The sequence below is a fragment of the Mycena indigotica genome (genome assembly GCF_014461135.1).
Source record: "Mycena indigotica strain 171206Taipei chromosome Unknown Mind.scaff0015, whole genome shotgun sequence".
Classification (NCBI taxonomy): Eukaryota; Fungi; Basidiomycota; class Agaricomycetes; order Agaricales; family Mycenaceae; genus Mycena; species Mycena indigotica.
Genome location: NW_023503014.1, coordinates 385285 through 399035, shown reverse-complemented (window position 1 = coordinate 399035; position 13751 = coordinate 385285). Strand labels below are relative to the sequence as shown.

Here is a 13751-nt window from a genome sequence, read left to right as displayed (position 1 = left end):
GTGACTCCCAGCACTGTGCATTTCCTGTGAGAGTGATTAGTTATCATGGGCTTGCGCTAATCAAAGACAGTCTGCTCAACAAATCATTAAACAAGAGCAATCAAATATGCAGTCATTTGCTGTCAGTGTCTGCTGTTGTACTAAGCTGCAGAATTTCTTACTGTATCATCTTATTTTAGCATATTATGATTTGGTTCTCTCTTTCAACCAGGCAGCTATGTTTGGGAATCAACCTTAACTCCCACTTTTCTGAAGAATTCACTGACTATGACAAGCACATTAATATTGATCCTCAGTGGAGATCTAGAGTGCTACCAGGAAGTTTATATGCTCTTTGCCAGGGAATACCTGTAGAATGGCTTTTAAGCACCTTGACTCATAACAAGGTCTACTTAACAATGTCCTCATTTAGAGACTTTCATCCAAGGGCACAGATGATAGTGAAGTTTGACCGAAAAATTGAACAAGCAAATTCCTATATCCCACAGCATAAAGCTCCTCACGAGTGGCTGGACCTGAGGATGGTTCAACAGGTACCTGAGACCTCTATCCGCAGGTGTAGCCATCCGCGGATGGAGGTACCCTTTTTCCCACGGATGGCAGGGAGTGGAGGTCTTGGATTTAGTTCTTGAAGGTACCTGTAAATTCATTAAAATATCCTCAGAACTGGCCTATAATAGATCATACAGCCTCAGATAGTGCAAGTTATACTTGTGGTTTGCATATCAATTTAAAACATAATTCTACTGCTCTGTATTTCCTTTGTTTATACCTAATCCACCTTTGTACCATCTGCAGGTACCCTTAAAGGTACCTGTATCCATGGATAGAGGTACCTGACAAGCATAAATACTCAAGGATGGAGGTATGGCTGAATTGCCTGAAAAAACCTGCAGGTGAGTGGAGGTACCTTACCTGTGCCAGTCGTGAGGTGCTTTACCACAGCACATTCCTTGTCAGCTGTGGGCCTCTCATCCTCAACCGAGCCCTTCAAGTAAATGGTTCTCTGCAGAGATCAATCTTACCAGACTCTCAAATGGATGGTGCTAGTATGATAAAATCCATTTTTTCCCTAATTTTCTTTTCTCAATCTCTTCTAAACAGTTTTGCTGTCAAAAAGAAGACCCTCAGACAAACATACTGGATGACTGTAACAGATAGTGATATTCCACTTTCTGTAATACGCAAATTGTGGATGAGTTAAGCACTCAATCTATTGGAAACTTTTTCTGAGACCAATCCACCAGATAGATATGGTAAGCAATATCTCTATGGAACATGCCTAATCTCAGCCAGACACTAATATCTATCCTGGGAATTATCAACTTTCATGTGGTTGAAATTAGTATCGAAATAGATGATCCCAATCTTGAAGGGTACTTGTTCTTGTGTCCTGGAGACTCTGCACTTTATAGTTCAGAACAGCCTGAAGCTATTGCCTATTGGTCACTTGATCACCTTGGCCAAGAGAGGCTGATATGTGAGGAGGCAATCAATCTAGGATTTCCACATATTAACATATTTTGTTGGGTTAAAGTCTTGTATTTTCCTGCCTCTTTTTATGAGGAGTTGCGTGCAATACAAATTGCAAAAGGATTTGATCCTATCAGCGAAAGCCTTGCAGAATATTTCAAGTTACCATTACTGAAGATAGAATATGAGGAGAGAAGAAACGGTGAGGATCTTACACATTCATATTAGATGAGGGGGTTGACTACTTGTGTTTCAGAAAACAGAGATAATGAACTTAACCTGCAGCACCTTGTTGAGAATCCAAAATTAGAAATCAAGGTACCGTATTTTGGGTACTATCTAAACATACTCATGATCCACAGAAAGCATCACAAAAAAAGTACAATTCATGGAAACTCTTTTATAAAGCCAAATGTTTGATCATCTTAGTGATACTTATTTCATTCCATGCTCTTCCCACATTATAAAGTTCCAATTCAACCCCAGTTAAAAAAATCTTCAACCATTGATACACTACTATATTCAAATGTGGTTTTAGGTAAATATCTGCAAGACAATATCTGTTTAAGAATTTGGAAGAAGACCTTTGGTTTCTGTTCTCTCAAAACCTCTTCTGAAAACAGTAATTTCCTCACTCAGAAATTTCACTCAAAAAGCTATTGTTTCGTTGCTAATTTCCCCCTTGCAGAACCTATTTGTTTTCAGTAAAAAAGATTTGTACAAAAACTACTTTTTTAATCAACTTTCAGGAGCCAAATTCACTGTAAACTCAGGATTAACTACAGGGGTAGCTTATACCCTCAAGGTTACATAGCACATTGGGGTTTTGGGGGAAAAGGCGGCCTGAAGCTTGACTTTTTTGTGGCAGTCTGCAGATGCAGGCCCAAATGATTGGGGTTGATCTTTACATAAATCAGGGGCCCCCCGCTCACGTGATGCAGAAATTACCTTATCTGGTAATTCTGTAGGAAAATCTGCAGTCTTGATTTGAATATCATCAGCTGACCCCATTTGGCACCAGTTTTCCCACAAAAAGCTCCTGCTTCAGGTCTCCATTTTTGTTCGAATCCCCAGTCATGTGCGTGGGTTGATCAGCCTCGCCTCTCACACATGATACATTGTCACACTTAGTCATCCATCACCGTGCTGCCCAGGTTGGTTTCCTTCCTTTATTTTTCATAGTTTCTATTTTTAGGTTAGTCTCCCCTAGTTGTCATCCCCTAGTTGGCCTGACCTATAGGCCCTTGTTGCTCATTCCATATTTCATTTTAGTCTTTATTTTACTTATCCCTCATTTATTTTGGCTGTAAAAGCTTGTCTGTAGTTAGCCAAATGCAAATTTCCTCTACTGTTTTGCTTCTCTCCTTCTCTGAGTTCCTTTGAGTTGTGAGCTTGGCTTTGAGTTACCAAGTGTTAGCCTCCCAGGAGTTGATTAGCTTGAAGAAGCTTCCTCCTGTCCTTGTTTGTCAGTTTGGCAAGCAAGATAGTACACATGATATTCATGGATGGGCTTGTTGCTACAGTTGCCTAGTAAAGCTGATGGGAGCCAAAGATATGAGGGTCTAACAGCATACATTATAAGGTATTTAATACATATATTGAATCACCTATTTGCTGGATATGTGACCTACAAACTGGCTGTCACAAGGGGGAGCATGATGGCATCACACATGATGCTGGCTGGTTGAGTCCCTCAGCCAGCCTTACAATGTGAGGAGTGATGAGAGTAGTGGGACTGGGACTTGCACAATGGGACCCAGTCCCACTTTGATGGGTGAGTCCCACTCTCGCGGCCCTGAGAACCCTTAGCCAGGGACTAATGAGACAATTAAAAAAGATAGACAACATACCACGCAGGGCGAGCAGCGATGTGGCGGCAGCGTAGGGTCTGGGGCGAAGGCCTAGTCAGGGTCTGGGGTGGAAAACCCCGGCTGTCGCGGCCGGGCGCTGCCACCCTGTTGAAATCTGCATGCTTACCATCCAAAAGAGGATGAAACACGCCGGAAGTGGATCCCATGCTCTGTGCAGTAGGCCACGCGGTGAGCGGAAGCCCCTAGCAGGGTGAGTTTAGGGCAAGGCCCTGGTCAGGGTCCGGGGTGGAAAACCCCAGCCGTCGCAACTTGATGTGATATGTGTTGATCCATCAACACATATGACATTGATTCACCAAGTCCCATTTCTGGGCCTCAGGAATGGGACTGGGACCAGGAAAAGTGGGACTAGAGTCCCATTATCCCAGTCCCAGTCCCACTACTCTCCTATATACTCTTACAATGTCTTCTATAATTGTGTTTCTTTTGATATCTTAGATAGCCATAGATAGGCAATAGCACGGGTAAGGCATACCCGCATGGGTACATGGGTTTTACCCATACGGGTACGGGTATAGATTAGAAATTTCTAACCCGCCAACCCATGGGTAGATTAGATAAGATACATCATGTCAATATTGATTACCAGTGCAATCAATCATTCCCTCTTGGTTCTTTCTAAAAGTGCAAGCACTGGGTGGGTGCCACAGCAGAAAAATTGAGTTAAACTAGCAAATATATCACTTGAGGTTTAGAATTGACAGTACCCATGAGTAAAACCCGTACCCATACCCATGACTACTCATACCCATACCTATGGGTATGGGTATGGTGGCTGTGCAGGTATGAGTATGAGTAAGGCTCTGGGGTTTACTCACGCCATTGCCTAGCCATAGATATTATATGAAGTTGTACTCCTAGTCTCAGCCTTCCCATCAGTAAATTTACTACTAACCTACCATATCTGGCCACTTTGGTGACAAATTAGAAGAATTGAGAAAAAACCGGAAGATTTTTTCCGTTTTAAATTAATGAAAGTAATGATCACCCCAAAAAAAGGGACACCTTTATTTGTTAGGAAAAATAGATGAAAAAAGACCCAATAAGTAGAACAGCAACCTTATAAGAAAAAAGGAATCAACATTGTCAGACAAAAAAAGCCTTCTGTACCCATATATGCCCAGTTTTTCCACATGGGCACCCTATTTCTACTACAATCTTGAGAATTTTTTTCTGTTTAAATTGCTTTCTTATCTAGTTGACTTTATTTAAACCTTCTGTCTGATCAATAAAGGTCAGTCACTATTTCTCGGCCATTATTACCTCCATTAATTTTCTTTTTTAAATCCTTCTGAGTCCTCAGGGTGACCCCAAGCGAAACACGTCATTATGTGACGGCGTGACTCGGCGTGACTCGAAACTCTTTCCTTTTCCGCACTCACGGCTTCGACGCGTTTCGGACTTTCGCCACCACGGAGGAAGTACACCCGCCACTACCCCTCGCCCAAGGCCCCATATGGCACCGCCACTGCCGCTCCCTCGCCTAGCCGCCGTTGCGCGCGTCACTCGCTCGCGCAGCGCGGATATCGTTCCTCAGCTGGAAACCAGCACGTATGACCGTTCTCGGAGTCTCGCCCTGCCATCTGACACGTATGCAGCCGAGCGACTCGCGGCAGGGAGGTCTTCACCGTGCAGCAGGATCACCTGCTCGTTGAGCATCTCGCGACGATCCCCCGAGAGTCCAGATCCACCATAAGCAGCTTTAAGCGCTTTGCCGAGGTGTGTGGCATGACTCTACCGGCCTCCGCTGGACCTCCGTAGGCTGACTGAGTGCAGGACCCACGTTGCAGCAATCATTCGGCCAAGAGCTGGCATGACCACTACCGGAGGCTGGCCGTCATATTCGACGCTCGTTGCGACGAGCTGACAAGGAGTCTCTCGACATCAAGCGTCAACGCTGTGAATCCGGAGGGGGAGCAGACTCGGAGCAACAGCATATCCAGCCATATTCGGTGCGACGACAGTGCCCTTAATGACCGTGTACTAACATGAGTTAGTCGCGAACCCCAGACCTCCATTCCCCATCCTACACTTCATCTCAAGCCCCCTCCAGCCCCTACCCCATTCGAAAAAGCGATTTTTGGAGACCTCCTTGCCCATACTACGCGATACCTCACCAAGCCCCGCCCGCTTTCCGAAGAAGACAAGGTGATTGGCCTCAGTCTCGCAATAGATCGTCTCGCTCAAGTGCACGGGGTCTCTGCGGATGCTGCATACGATGCCTGGGCTAATGCCGGAGTCGGAGGCCTTCGCGCTGCCGATCAAATGCTCCGACTACGTGCTAAGGCTTCCGATCCATTCGCCCAGATGTCTGCACCGTTGTCGCGCCATGAAGCAGCACTGCCTACTCCAGAAGCCTCCGATGACGACGAAGACCCGATCATGATGGCGGCGCAAGTTGTCGTGAATACGCCTGCTGAACCGTCCGTTGCTCCAGCGAAGCCCACACTCAAGCGTAAACGCGACCAAGGATCGGAAGCCTCTACTCACTCGTATGGTACACGAGCGCAGAGCAAACACCGGAAACGAACTATGGGCGTAGAGGTTACCCACGAACTTTCGCCACACAAGGGTGCGCTCTCGTTTGACTTGCGTGCAAATATTCGTTGAACCTGGGCTTTGCCATCTCCGATCACAGAAGCTGCTGAAAAGCCCTCGAATTTGTTGCTTAAGTCGCAGGTCAAGTTTAGAGGTGACTGTCGGCTGCTCATCCTCCAACATTCCCTGATATCGGTGCAGTTCCCGTGCGGGATGCCGCCGATATTTCTCCCTCGTGGCATCACTTCCGCCTTGACTCGCAAACTGTGCCGCTTCACGGTCCGCCGCCCGCTGAGACCGGCCCCATATCTTGTTCTCCCGTCAAAGGTAATTTCGGCGTTTTTATGGGTTAGACCGCTGAGGCAGTCTCCAGTGTCAACTCCAACGCTCGACCAGGTCGCTTCAGCCCGTTCTCAACGAATTTCCCCAAAGCATGTCCAGGCTCATCAGCACCGTCCTCATACCAATCCCGCAAGTCCGAAAGATTTCTCCACCATGCACACGAACCGCAATGCGCGCCACCACGTCCCGTTTTCTCCGTCGGCGCATCGCGGCCTGATGTCGCGTGTCCTCGACGGTGGACCTGCCGCACGCAGGGCTCGTGCTCCGAGCGTTGATTCGGATGATGATGAAGACTACGGCATCGCTACGCTGCTGCAGCTGAAGCAGGAGACGCGGGCGGCGCGGCTTCCTGGCTCGCACGCTCGCCTGCATTATACCTTTGATCGGACGCCGCCAACTGTGGGGCTGGCGTCGGCGTCGACAACCGCCCAGGTTCGGTGATAGCGAGGGGATTCTGTACGAATATTTTCTTGGTTTGGAGAGTGTAAGTTGTCGCGAGAGCGCCAATACCGACTGTCATGATTAGAGATTATTTTTTTCTTGTTTTTGTTAATGTGTAGCGAAACCCTCGAGGATTGGATAGATTGTAACATATGTAATCAGCTGCAGCAGCTGCAAGGCCAAAACTGTCGCTTGTATCCCGCCCCAGTGTCATATTTGTATGTGATTCCAACAATATTGTACTTACGATATATGGTTCCCCATCCAACGAGGTCTAGACCTGATTACGATCGTGATGCCACGTCACAGCAAGTAAGTATCTTTTCTTCTGCACCACCATCGATCGTGGCACATCCACCGGGATGGAAAGCGCCGGCGGGTATACGGGTGTGCTGCTTTTGGATTCGCGACAGGTCTCACGATAACTAATCCTGTCTCGCAGTAACAACTCCCCGATCGCGTCTCTCTGGGAGCAATACACTCGTTGTCGAGCCCGTGGTTATTCATAGCACACTCTTCTGTCGTTCTCACAGCACTCTCAACACCCGATGATGCACTGCGACCCGCCGCTGAGGCTATTGACACTTCTACTGCCGCACAGTTGGTGAGCAATCAAGTTCCGAGCAGTCTCTATGGAAATCAACATCATTCAAGTTCCCGAAGGGCAGGAAGCATCACGGTTTGTGCGAAGTACATAATAGGAGGCGCCTTCCACCACGGAATCTCTCCGTTTCTACCTTCCCTCCTGCGCATTCTTCGTCTTTGCTGGGCCCGGTGCTCTTCCTTCCAACTTTTTCTCCTATTTCAAGTCCGCCATGGCCCCATTCGTCGCGTTTTTCGTGTCTTTCGCGCTTGCGCTGGCCGCTGGCTCTGGTGCGTCATATTTACTTCCCTCAATTCGGTCCTTACTCGTATCCCGCTTATTGACAACTTTAACAGCCCCAACACCCTCGAAGCGCCAGATCGGCAACCTGCAATGCAACCTCGCGCGGCTGACGATCATCAACTCCGTCACTACCGCGAAGGACCTCATCACATCCATGCAGCAAGCCAACTCGACGTGCGTTTCCCGATTTCCGTTGGGCTTAGCTCGTGAATCATTTGTGCAGCATTAAGGACATCCCGACCAACTCGGCATTCTCGGTCGCGCAGACGGGGCTGACAGGAGTGCAGGCCGCGATCCAGGACATCCTCGATGCAGTGCTCGTCGACGATCCTGCGCCGGAGGTAACCCGTGGGGAGGTCGTCGGCGGAATCGAGGCCGCGCTGACGGCGCTCAAGAGCGCACAGGGAACAATGAAAGAGTGCGTAGTGCGCGGTTCTCAGTCTCTGGCATCAATTCATGCTTTATTGCAGCGGAAGCCTCAATGCAACGCTGAGCAAGACTCTGGACGTGGTCAACAAGAGCCGCAAGGACGCGAAGAACGTCATCGTGAACTGCACCGTGCCAGCAACTGGCAGAGATGAATGAAGTGCGACTCCGAGCCTGAGCAGTAACCTATAGTCATAGGTCGGGGTATATACGAAAACGGAGCAAAGTATCCCCACTATGTTGAGTATACAGTTTTGCTGAGGTGAAGCAAGCAGCATGATGCAGAATAACTGGTCCGAGCCGCCAGGAGCCTGAGTAAGTAGCCTGAGTGCGCTATTGCGAGTGATGAGTGACGCTACTAGAGCTCTGAGGGCTCACAGCTGCTCAAAAAGAACAAAATTAGTATTACAAACAGGAATGAATGTACTACTAGTATGAAATCCTGTAAATAATAATAATAATGGCATATTCCCTTGGTGGATCAGTCAAATATAATTATACTTGAATACATTACAAAAAAAATCAATTTCTGTCTGATTACGCACAGGATTTAAGTATGGCATAATTATGAGCAATTTTTGTAAGAAAAATATATTTATAGGACTTAATTGTGGCTAGATCAGAAACAAATTGGATTATCTACCATATACTCAATATATTGGGTTGTAACTCAATACTATCCATATCCCAATACAATGCAGCCTTGGAGTGTATATGGATAGTAATTAGTTGGAGCCTTCAGCTGCAGGTCACATAAATTATGACAGTACTATCTTCTATTATGGTCCCAGAATAATTATTTAATTATCCCATAGATAATGATAATGATTGCATGATACTACAACTTCAGCTGATATTCTAAAACTCTTTGAAATACTAGTAGTCTGATGTGATTCTAAATCTTTGTTCTGGCGTCATTCCAGTCCACCTCCTCCTCCAATTGCCGCACGATACCAGCAGTCTGAGTCTGGGATGGTGCCCGCGGAGCATGCGGAATGGTAATTAGATCTTGAACGGCGAGTATCTCATTCAGCGACTTCCGGAGGTTGAGGTTAGCCAGCTGTACCGGCTGTTAGACACTGATAATTTCAATATGAGTATATCACCATAGTGAGCATGTAGACGCGTCCAAGCGAGTACGCGATGCTGAGCGCAACTACCGGACATAAGTCAAATCTAGTATTAGCAATGAGTCTTAAGACGACACACTGTTATTTTCCTGGTCGATGGAGAAGGCGATGAGACACGCGACCGCGACCAAGGCACTGGCCCCGCCCGTTGTCAGTGTATGCATCATGAGTCGGTGAAGCAAGCTGTAGAGCCATGAGCAAAAAAGAGTTTGTTTGATATCCAGATCACCTGCGGGTTCGATCGAAAGCGTTCGGGCTGCTCCACCGGTGTAGCTCCCAGAGCAGCGCACTCGCGATCAGCAGATCTGTGGCTGCTTGAGAAATGAGCCAGGCGCTGTGCGTTCATCAGTAAAGGTACGTTGAAATAGATGACTAGCTGGATACCGGACGGGGATCATGGATTTGTGTCGGTCGGCGTAGTTTGGGAAGAGAACGGTGTATATCCCTGCAGCAAAACATGCACCAAGCTAGCAACCAATCAGTAAAAAAAGACATTGTCGTCGCGGAAGCAACGTACCGTCGTACCAATCAAAAGGAATAACACGATTGTAAGCGGGGTGTTGTGTGTGCTGTGGATTATATCTCAGGCCTGGCGGCGAGGAACAAGGATGGGCTCAACAATCTCCAGAAGCGGAATGTGAGGAAAGATTGAACGAGAACGGCGACGAGACCGGTGGAAATGGCTAAGACGGGGAATGTCTACGGGCCCGATGATATGATGAATTCCATGGCAAGGAAGAATTGAAGGCATACCCATATCTGCACGCGCAGGTATGCCACATCGCCTGCATGTCGGATCGTGTATAGATAAACGGCGGTATAGTTCGACAGCCCCGCGGTCGTGTCGAGGGCAAACGCCACCACAACGAGCACTTTGATGCGCGAGTCGTCGGAGGGGAAAGAGCGGAAGTAAGAGAACATCTGCAAGAGTTCGATGCTGTATAGAAGCTGGGATACTAGATAAGCACTGGTTTTGGTGCGAGCAGAGATGGAGCGCACGGAGTTCAGCCAGGTGCCGACGAGGAGAGCCCTAGATATGCGACTGGGTTAGGCAAGCAAACCAGGGAGGCAACGGACGCACCCGGTAATCGGGTCGAGTGGAGGGATGCTCTCTCCCATGTATGTGTTTGGCGAGAATGGAGCGATAGCGGCTCTGGGTGTCAGTTAGAGCAAACTCGAAGGAGTGGGAGGGTGAAAAGCTGCGCTCTCCAGGCTGTCGTGGAGCATGTCGGCAATCCGCCGGTATCGGGCGGCGAGAAGCTTCAAGGACGCCGCCATGCATAAATGAGCGCAAATCCCGACGACGTATCCACGATTGCCCTGTCGACCGACTCAATGCATTGTTGGCATGCGACTGCGGGTCTACTGCATTGGCGAGAGGCAAGTCGTATGCAAATGACGTGGCTGTTACCTGTCACATCTGATACCGTGTGATGGCATGGTCGCCGCGGCGTGAGTGAGACAGGATCCGAAAAGAGGCTACGGACAGCAGTATGCTGCATGCCGAGGACTCGGAGTGCCCCGTAGTGCTATTCAAACTGCTATGTACTTGTAGACAAGCCCACGAGGGCTGGATGAGGAAGAGATCGTTGAGAGATCGATTGACTGCGGCTCGAGCGATTGTTGGCCGTAACGCCAAGGGTGCGGCCCAGTCCGACGTCGCCGGACTCGGAGTCGTAGCTGATATCGGAATAGGACGGCGCCAAGTTGACGGCGCCCAGGCCATGGCTGGCGGCGATGGCTTGTGTGAGCCCGCTTGCTGCAGTGAGGCGTGTCGGGCTTGGTTTGCAAAGATTTTGGAGGTTATCAACTGGTTTGATAAAAATAGCCTCTGAAACCCTGTTTACAGTTTTTAGGTTTTATAAACCAACTGAGCCGATATGACCGGAGAGATCAAAATTGCCTTTTTAGGAAATTTTTTGCAGCAAATTTTGGTGTTTTAACTTCATGACTTTGACATTCATAGACATTAGGGGTTGAAACAGCAAGGTTATATCAACTATCACTTGTAAGTTTGCATAACATGAATTAGTTATATATAACATGTATAATTTACTTATCAGCAGATTTTAGAACCCCTGTCATGAATCCTTTAGAACACTTGAAAATCATGATAACCATGATAATAATTAATCTGTATGGTTAGTATAGTATAGTCACACACACCCAAGCTCCCAATCACTTCACGTAACCCTCCGGTACTCCCCTCATCCTCATGTCGTGCTTGAGGCGCTTCAGGTCGACACTGGGAACGCTCCCTTGATGTCCATGAGATCCTACTTGATAAGAAACAATATATTACAATAGACCTATAAGATATGATCAAACCTACTAGCAGTATATAGAAGCAATATTAGTGTAAAGCAAGTCTGGTTTGCTAGCTTCTTTCCTTTTTGGGTGCTTACTAATATAAAACCATAAAACAGGGGGTTTCCAGCCAGGCTGTTTATAAACATATAAAACAGGGGTGTTTATAAACCGGTTTATAAACACCCCTATATAAACCAAGCCCTAGCGGCGTGCCGCCATGTGCCCGGGCCCAGGTCGGACTGCCACACTAAAAATGAGCATTATGCGGGTAGCGCTGCCTGGCAGTGCCTGCGTAATGTACCTCGGTAACGCTAAGCAAGTTGGGCCCAGGCTGGGCCCGGCTGCCTGTGATGGGAGAAGAAGACCAGGAAGGCAGCTGAAGAACTTGAAGTGACGTGGCACTTCATAATTAAGGACATCCTATTGGCTAAGAGCATGGTTTTTGCACAGAAGTAAGATTTTTAGCCTGATTCCGACTCAACCATCCAGGACTAGGCTGTGGCGTTTAACCTGCCTGAAGTGATTAGACAAGGATCAAGACACATGTTGCGCTTGCTTCCTCCCCTCGTGTGGCATGGTATCCACACCTCCCTCCACTCCCTCCACTGAAACCGTGGACTCGAATGCGGTGCCAAATGGCCCGGAAGTCGAAAACATAATGGTTCAAGACACTCAATTGGGAAACATCTTCTCTGGCACAAGCGACTTCAGTATCTCACACAGTACTTTCACTTCATACATCCATCCACCTGCACCACTGCTCCAGAGCAGTGTAGATGATGAGTCATGACTTTTACATCATTCCACTGGGTGATGTCTATCTGCAAAATGAAATAGTGCCTACTCTCAAGAGGGACAGGTGGCAGTCAAGGAGAAAAGTTTATACTGCAATTTTACAGGGCAGGAAGATGACTGTCACCATGTATTCTAATGAACAACAACCCACAAAAGTTATATCAACATTTACAGAAATGCTCAACCTAATTATCATTATCTGTGATTGCAGAAATGGACTGAGGAAATTGAAATACTTAAGAAGATTAGGTAATTGAGATATACTGTACTATTTTAATCGATTCGTCACCCCTTCGGAGGCGTGACATCGATGACGAACCTGGGATTTCGTCATCCGCGGATCAAGGGTGTGACTGACGAAAATTTTCGTCACTTCATCCAGACCGCTGTCCAGCGACAGCCATACTACGGGCCGGATGCCTCTCACGCCGGAGCGACTGCAACAATTACGGCTTCCGGCTTCTCTGGCGGCCAGAATCCTCCCAAACAAGCGGACAGCCGTCAAGAGCTTCCTTGATTTCCGACTACCAGCCCAGCGTGCTTCCACCTACTTCACTTCAGCGGACCAGTATCTCTCGTCTAGGCTCCCGACATCTCGTGACGCAGATATCACCAAGCTCACGACGCCACCAGCTGCAGTCCTCCGTACACTGCTATTGGCGCTTGATCAAGCAGACGAGGACGATGAATACAACTCGGTGCTTTGCCCTCACATTCCGGGGAACCAACATGCCTACCCCTTGCATCTTCTCTCATACTGGGCGGAGCTGTCGCATGTCCGGGAAGCTCGTCAGCAGTGGCAGTCGGCTGTAACCCGATCGAGAAGCTATCCCATGTGGACGAGACTCGTATGGCAGTGCTGGAGGAGACGAGGAAGCTTCCGTGGGATGGCTCGCTAGCGGGCTTTCCGAGAAGGCAATGCTCATCGATCTGGGCCCATTCTGCACGCGGGACTGGCTTCAAACAACACACATCAACCTAGCTCTCGAGTTGCTTGATTTGGATGGGAGTTGGGAGGCAGCTGGCGTTCACATCGTTCCTAGCGGGCACGCGCAGAGCCTTATTGAACTGTATGAGGATGGTGGGGAGGGTTATGATACGGAGCCCTGCTACCGAGATCTTCGGGAACAGGGCAACCAGTTTGGCTTGGGTGTCGATACAAAGCTGCTCACCATTGTCAATGTGGACGAAAACCACTGGGTAGCGCTCGTTATCGACTTCGAAAGCAAGACTGTGTACTACGGAGACGCCTTGGATGGCCCTATCAACGAGTCCGTCAAGTGCGCGTACAGCTGGTGGATCGCACAGCATGATGTGGAAGACTTCCGCTGGCTCAAGCTCGATATAACGCGTCAAAAGGACTCATTCTCCTGCGGGATTCTGGCCCACAACTCGTTGAATCACTATCTCCACCCCGCAATTTCACTGCTGGATGTGGGGATGCAGTCGGCAGTCGACGAACGGCTGCGGCTGTTCAACGAGATACTCGCGCGGCATGCCCAGAAGTTAAAGGTCCCGGTATGTCCCATCTCATTCCGA

The 13751-nt window shown here is 48.2% G+C and overlaps 3 protein-coding genes across 3 annotated transcripts; 2 read left to right on the top strand and 1 right to left on the bottom strand.

The window, feature by feature from the left end:
* Window positions 1–4722: 4722 nt before the first annotated feature.
* On the top strand, window positions 4723–6665 carry MIND_01331100 (uncharacterized protein; the record flags this gene model as incomplete). The annotated part of the gene is made up of 7 exons (XM_037369759.1): window positions 4723–4895; window positions 4943–5063; window positions 5121–5296; window positions 5342–5916; window positions 5983–6036; window positions 6084–6209; window positions 6256–6665. Exons 1-7 carry the CDS (start codon window positions 4801–4803, stop codon window positions 6663–6665), a joined length of 1557 nt encoding a protein of 518 aa, XP_037213755.1. The 5' UTR covers window positions 4723–4800.
* Window positions 6666–7480: 815 nt separating this feature from the next.
* MIND_01331000 (uncharacterized protein) lies at window positions 7481–8136 on the top strand (the record flags this gene model as incomplete). The annotated part of the gene is made up of 4 exons (XM_037369758.1): window positions 7481–7538; window positions 7605–7725; window positions 7775–7969; window positions 8022–8136. The coding sequence occupies 4 exons, from the start codon at window positions 7481–7483 to the stop codon at window positions 8134–8136; spliced, it is 489 nt and encodes a 162-aa protein (XP_037213754.1).
* Window positions 8137–8872: 736 nt separating this feature from the next.
* MIND_01330900 (uncharacterized protein) lies at window positions 8873–10226 on the bottom strand (the record flags this gene model as incomplete). Its single annotated transcript, XM_037369757.1, has 10 exons — window positions 8873–9037; window positions 9084–9133; window positions 9187–9290; window positions 9337–9441; window positions 9492–9574; window positions 9625–9676; window positions 9727–9806; window positions 9861–10055; window positions 10107–10137; window positions 10189–10226. The coding sequence occupies 10 exons, from the start codon at window positions 10224–10226 to the stop codon at window positions 8873–8875; spliced, it is 903 nt and encodes a 300-aa protein (XP_037213753.1).
* Window positions 10227–13751: the final 3525 nt, after the last annotated feature.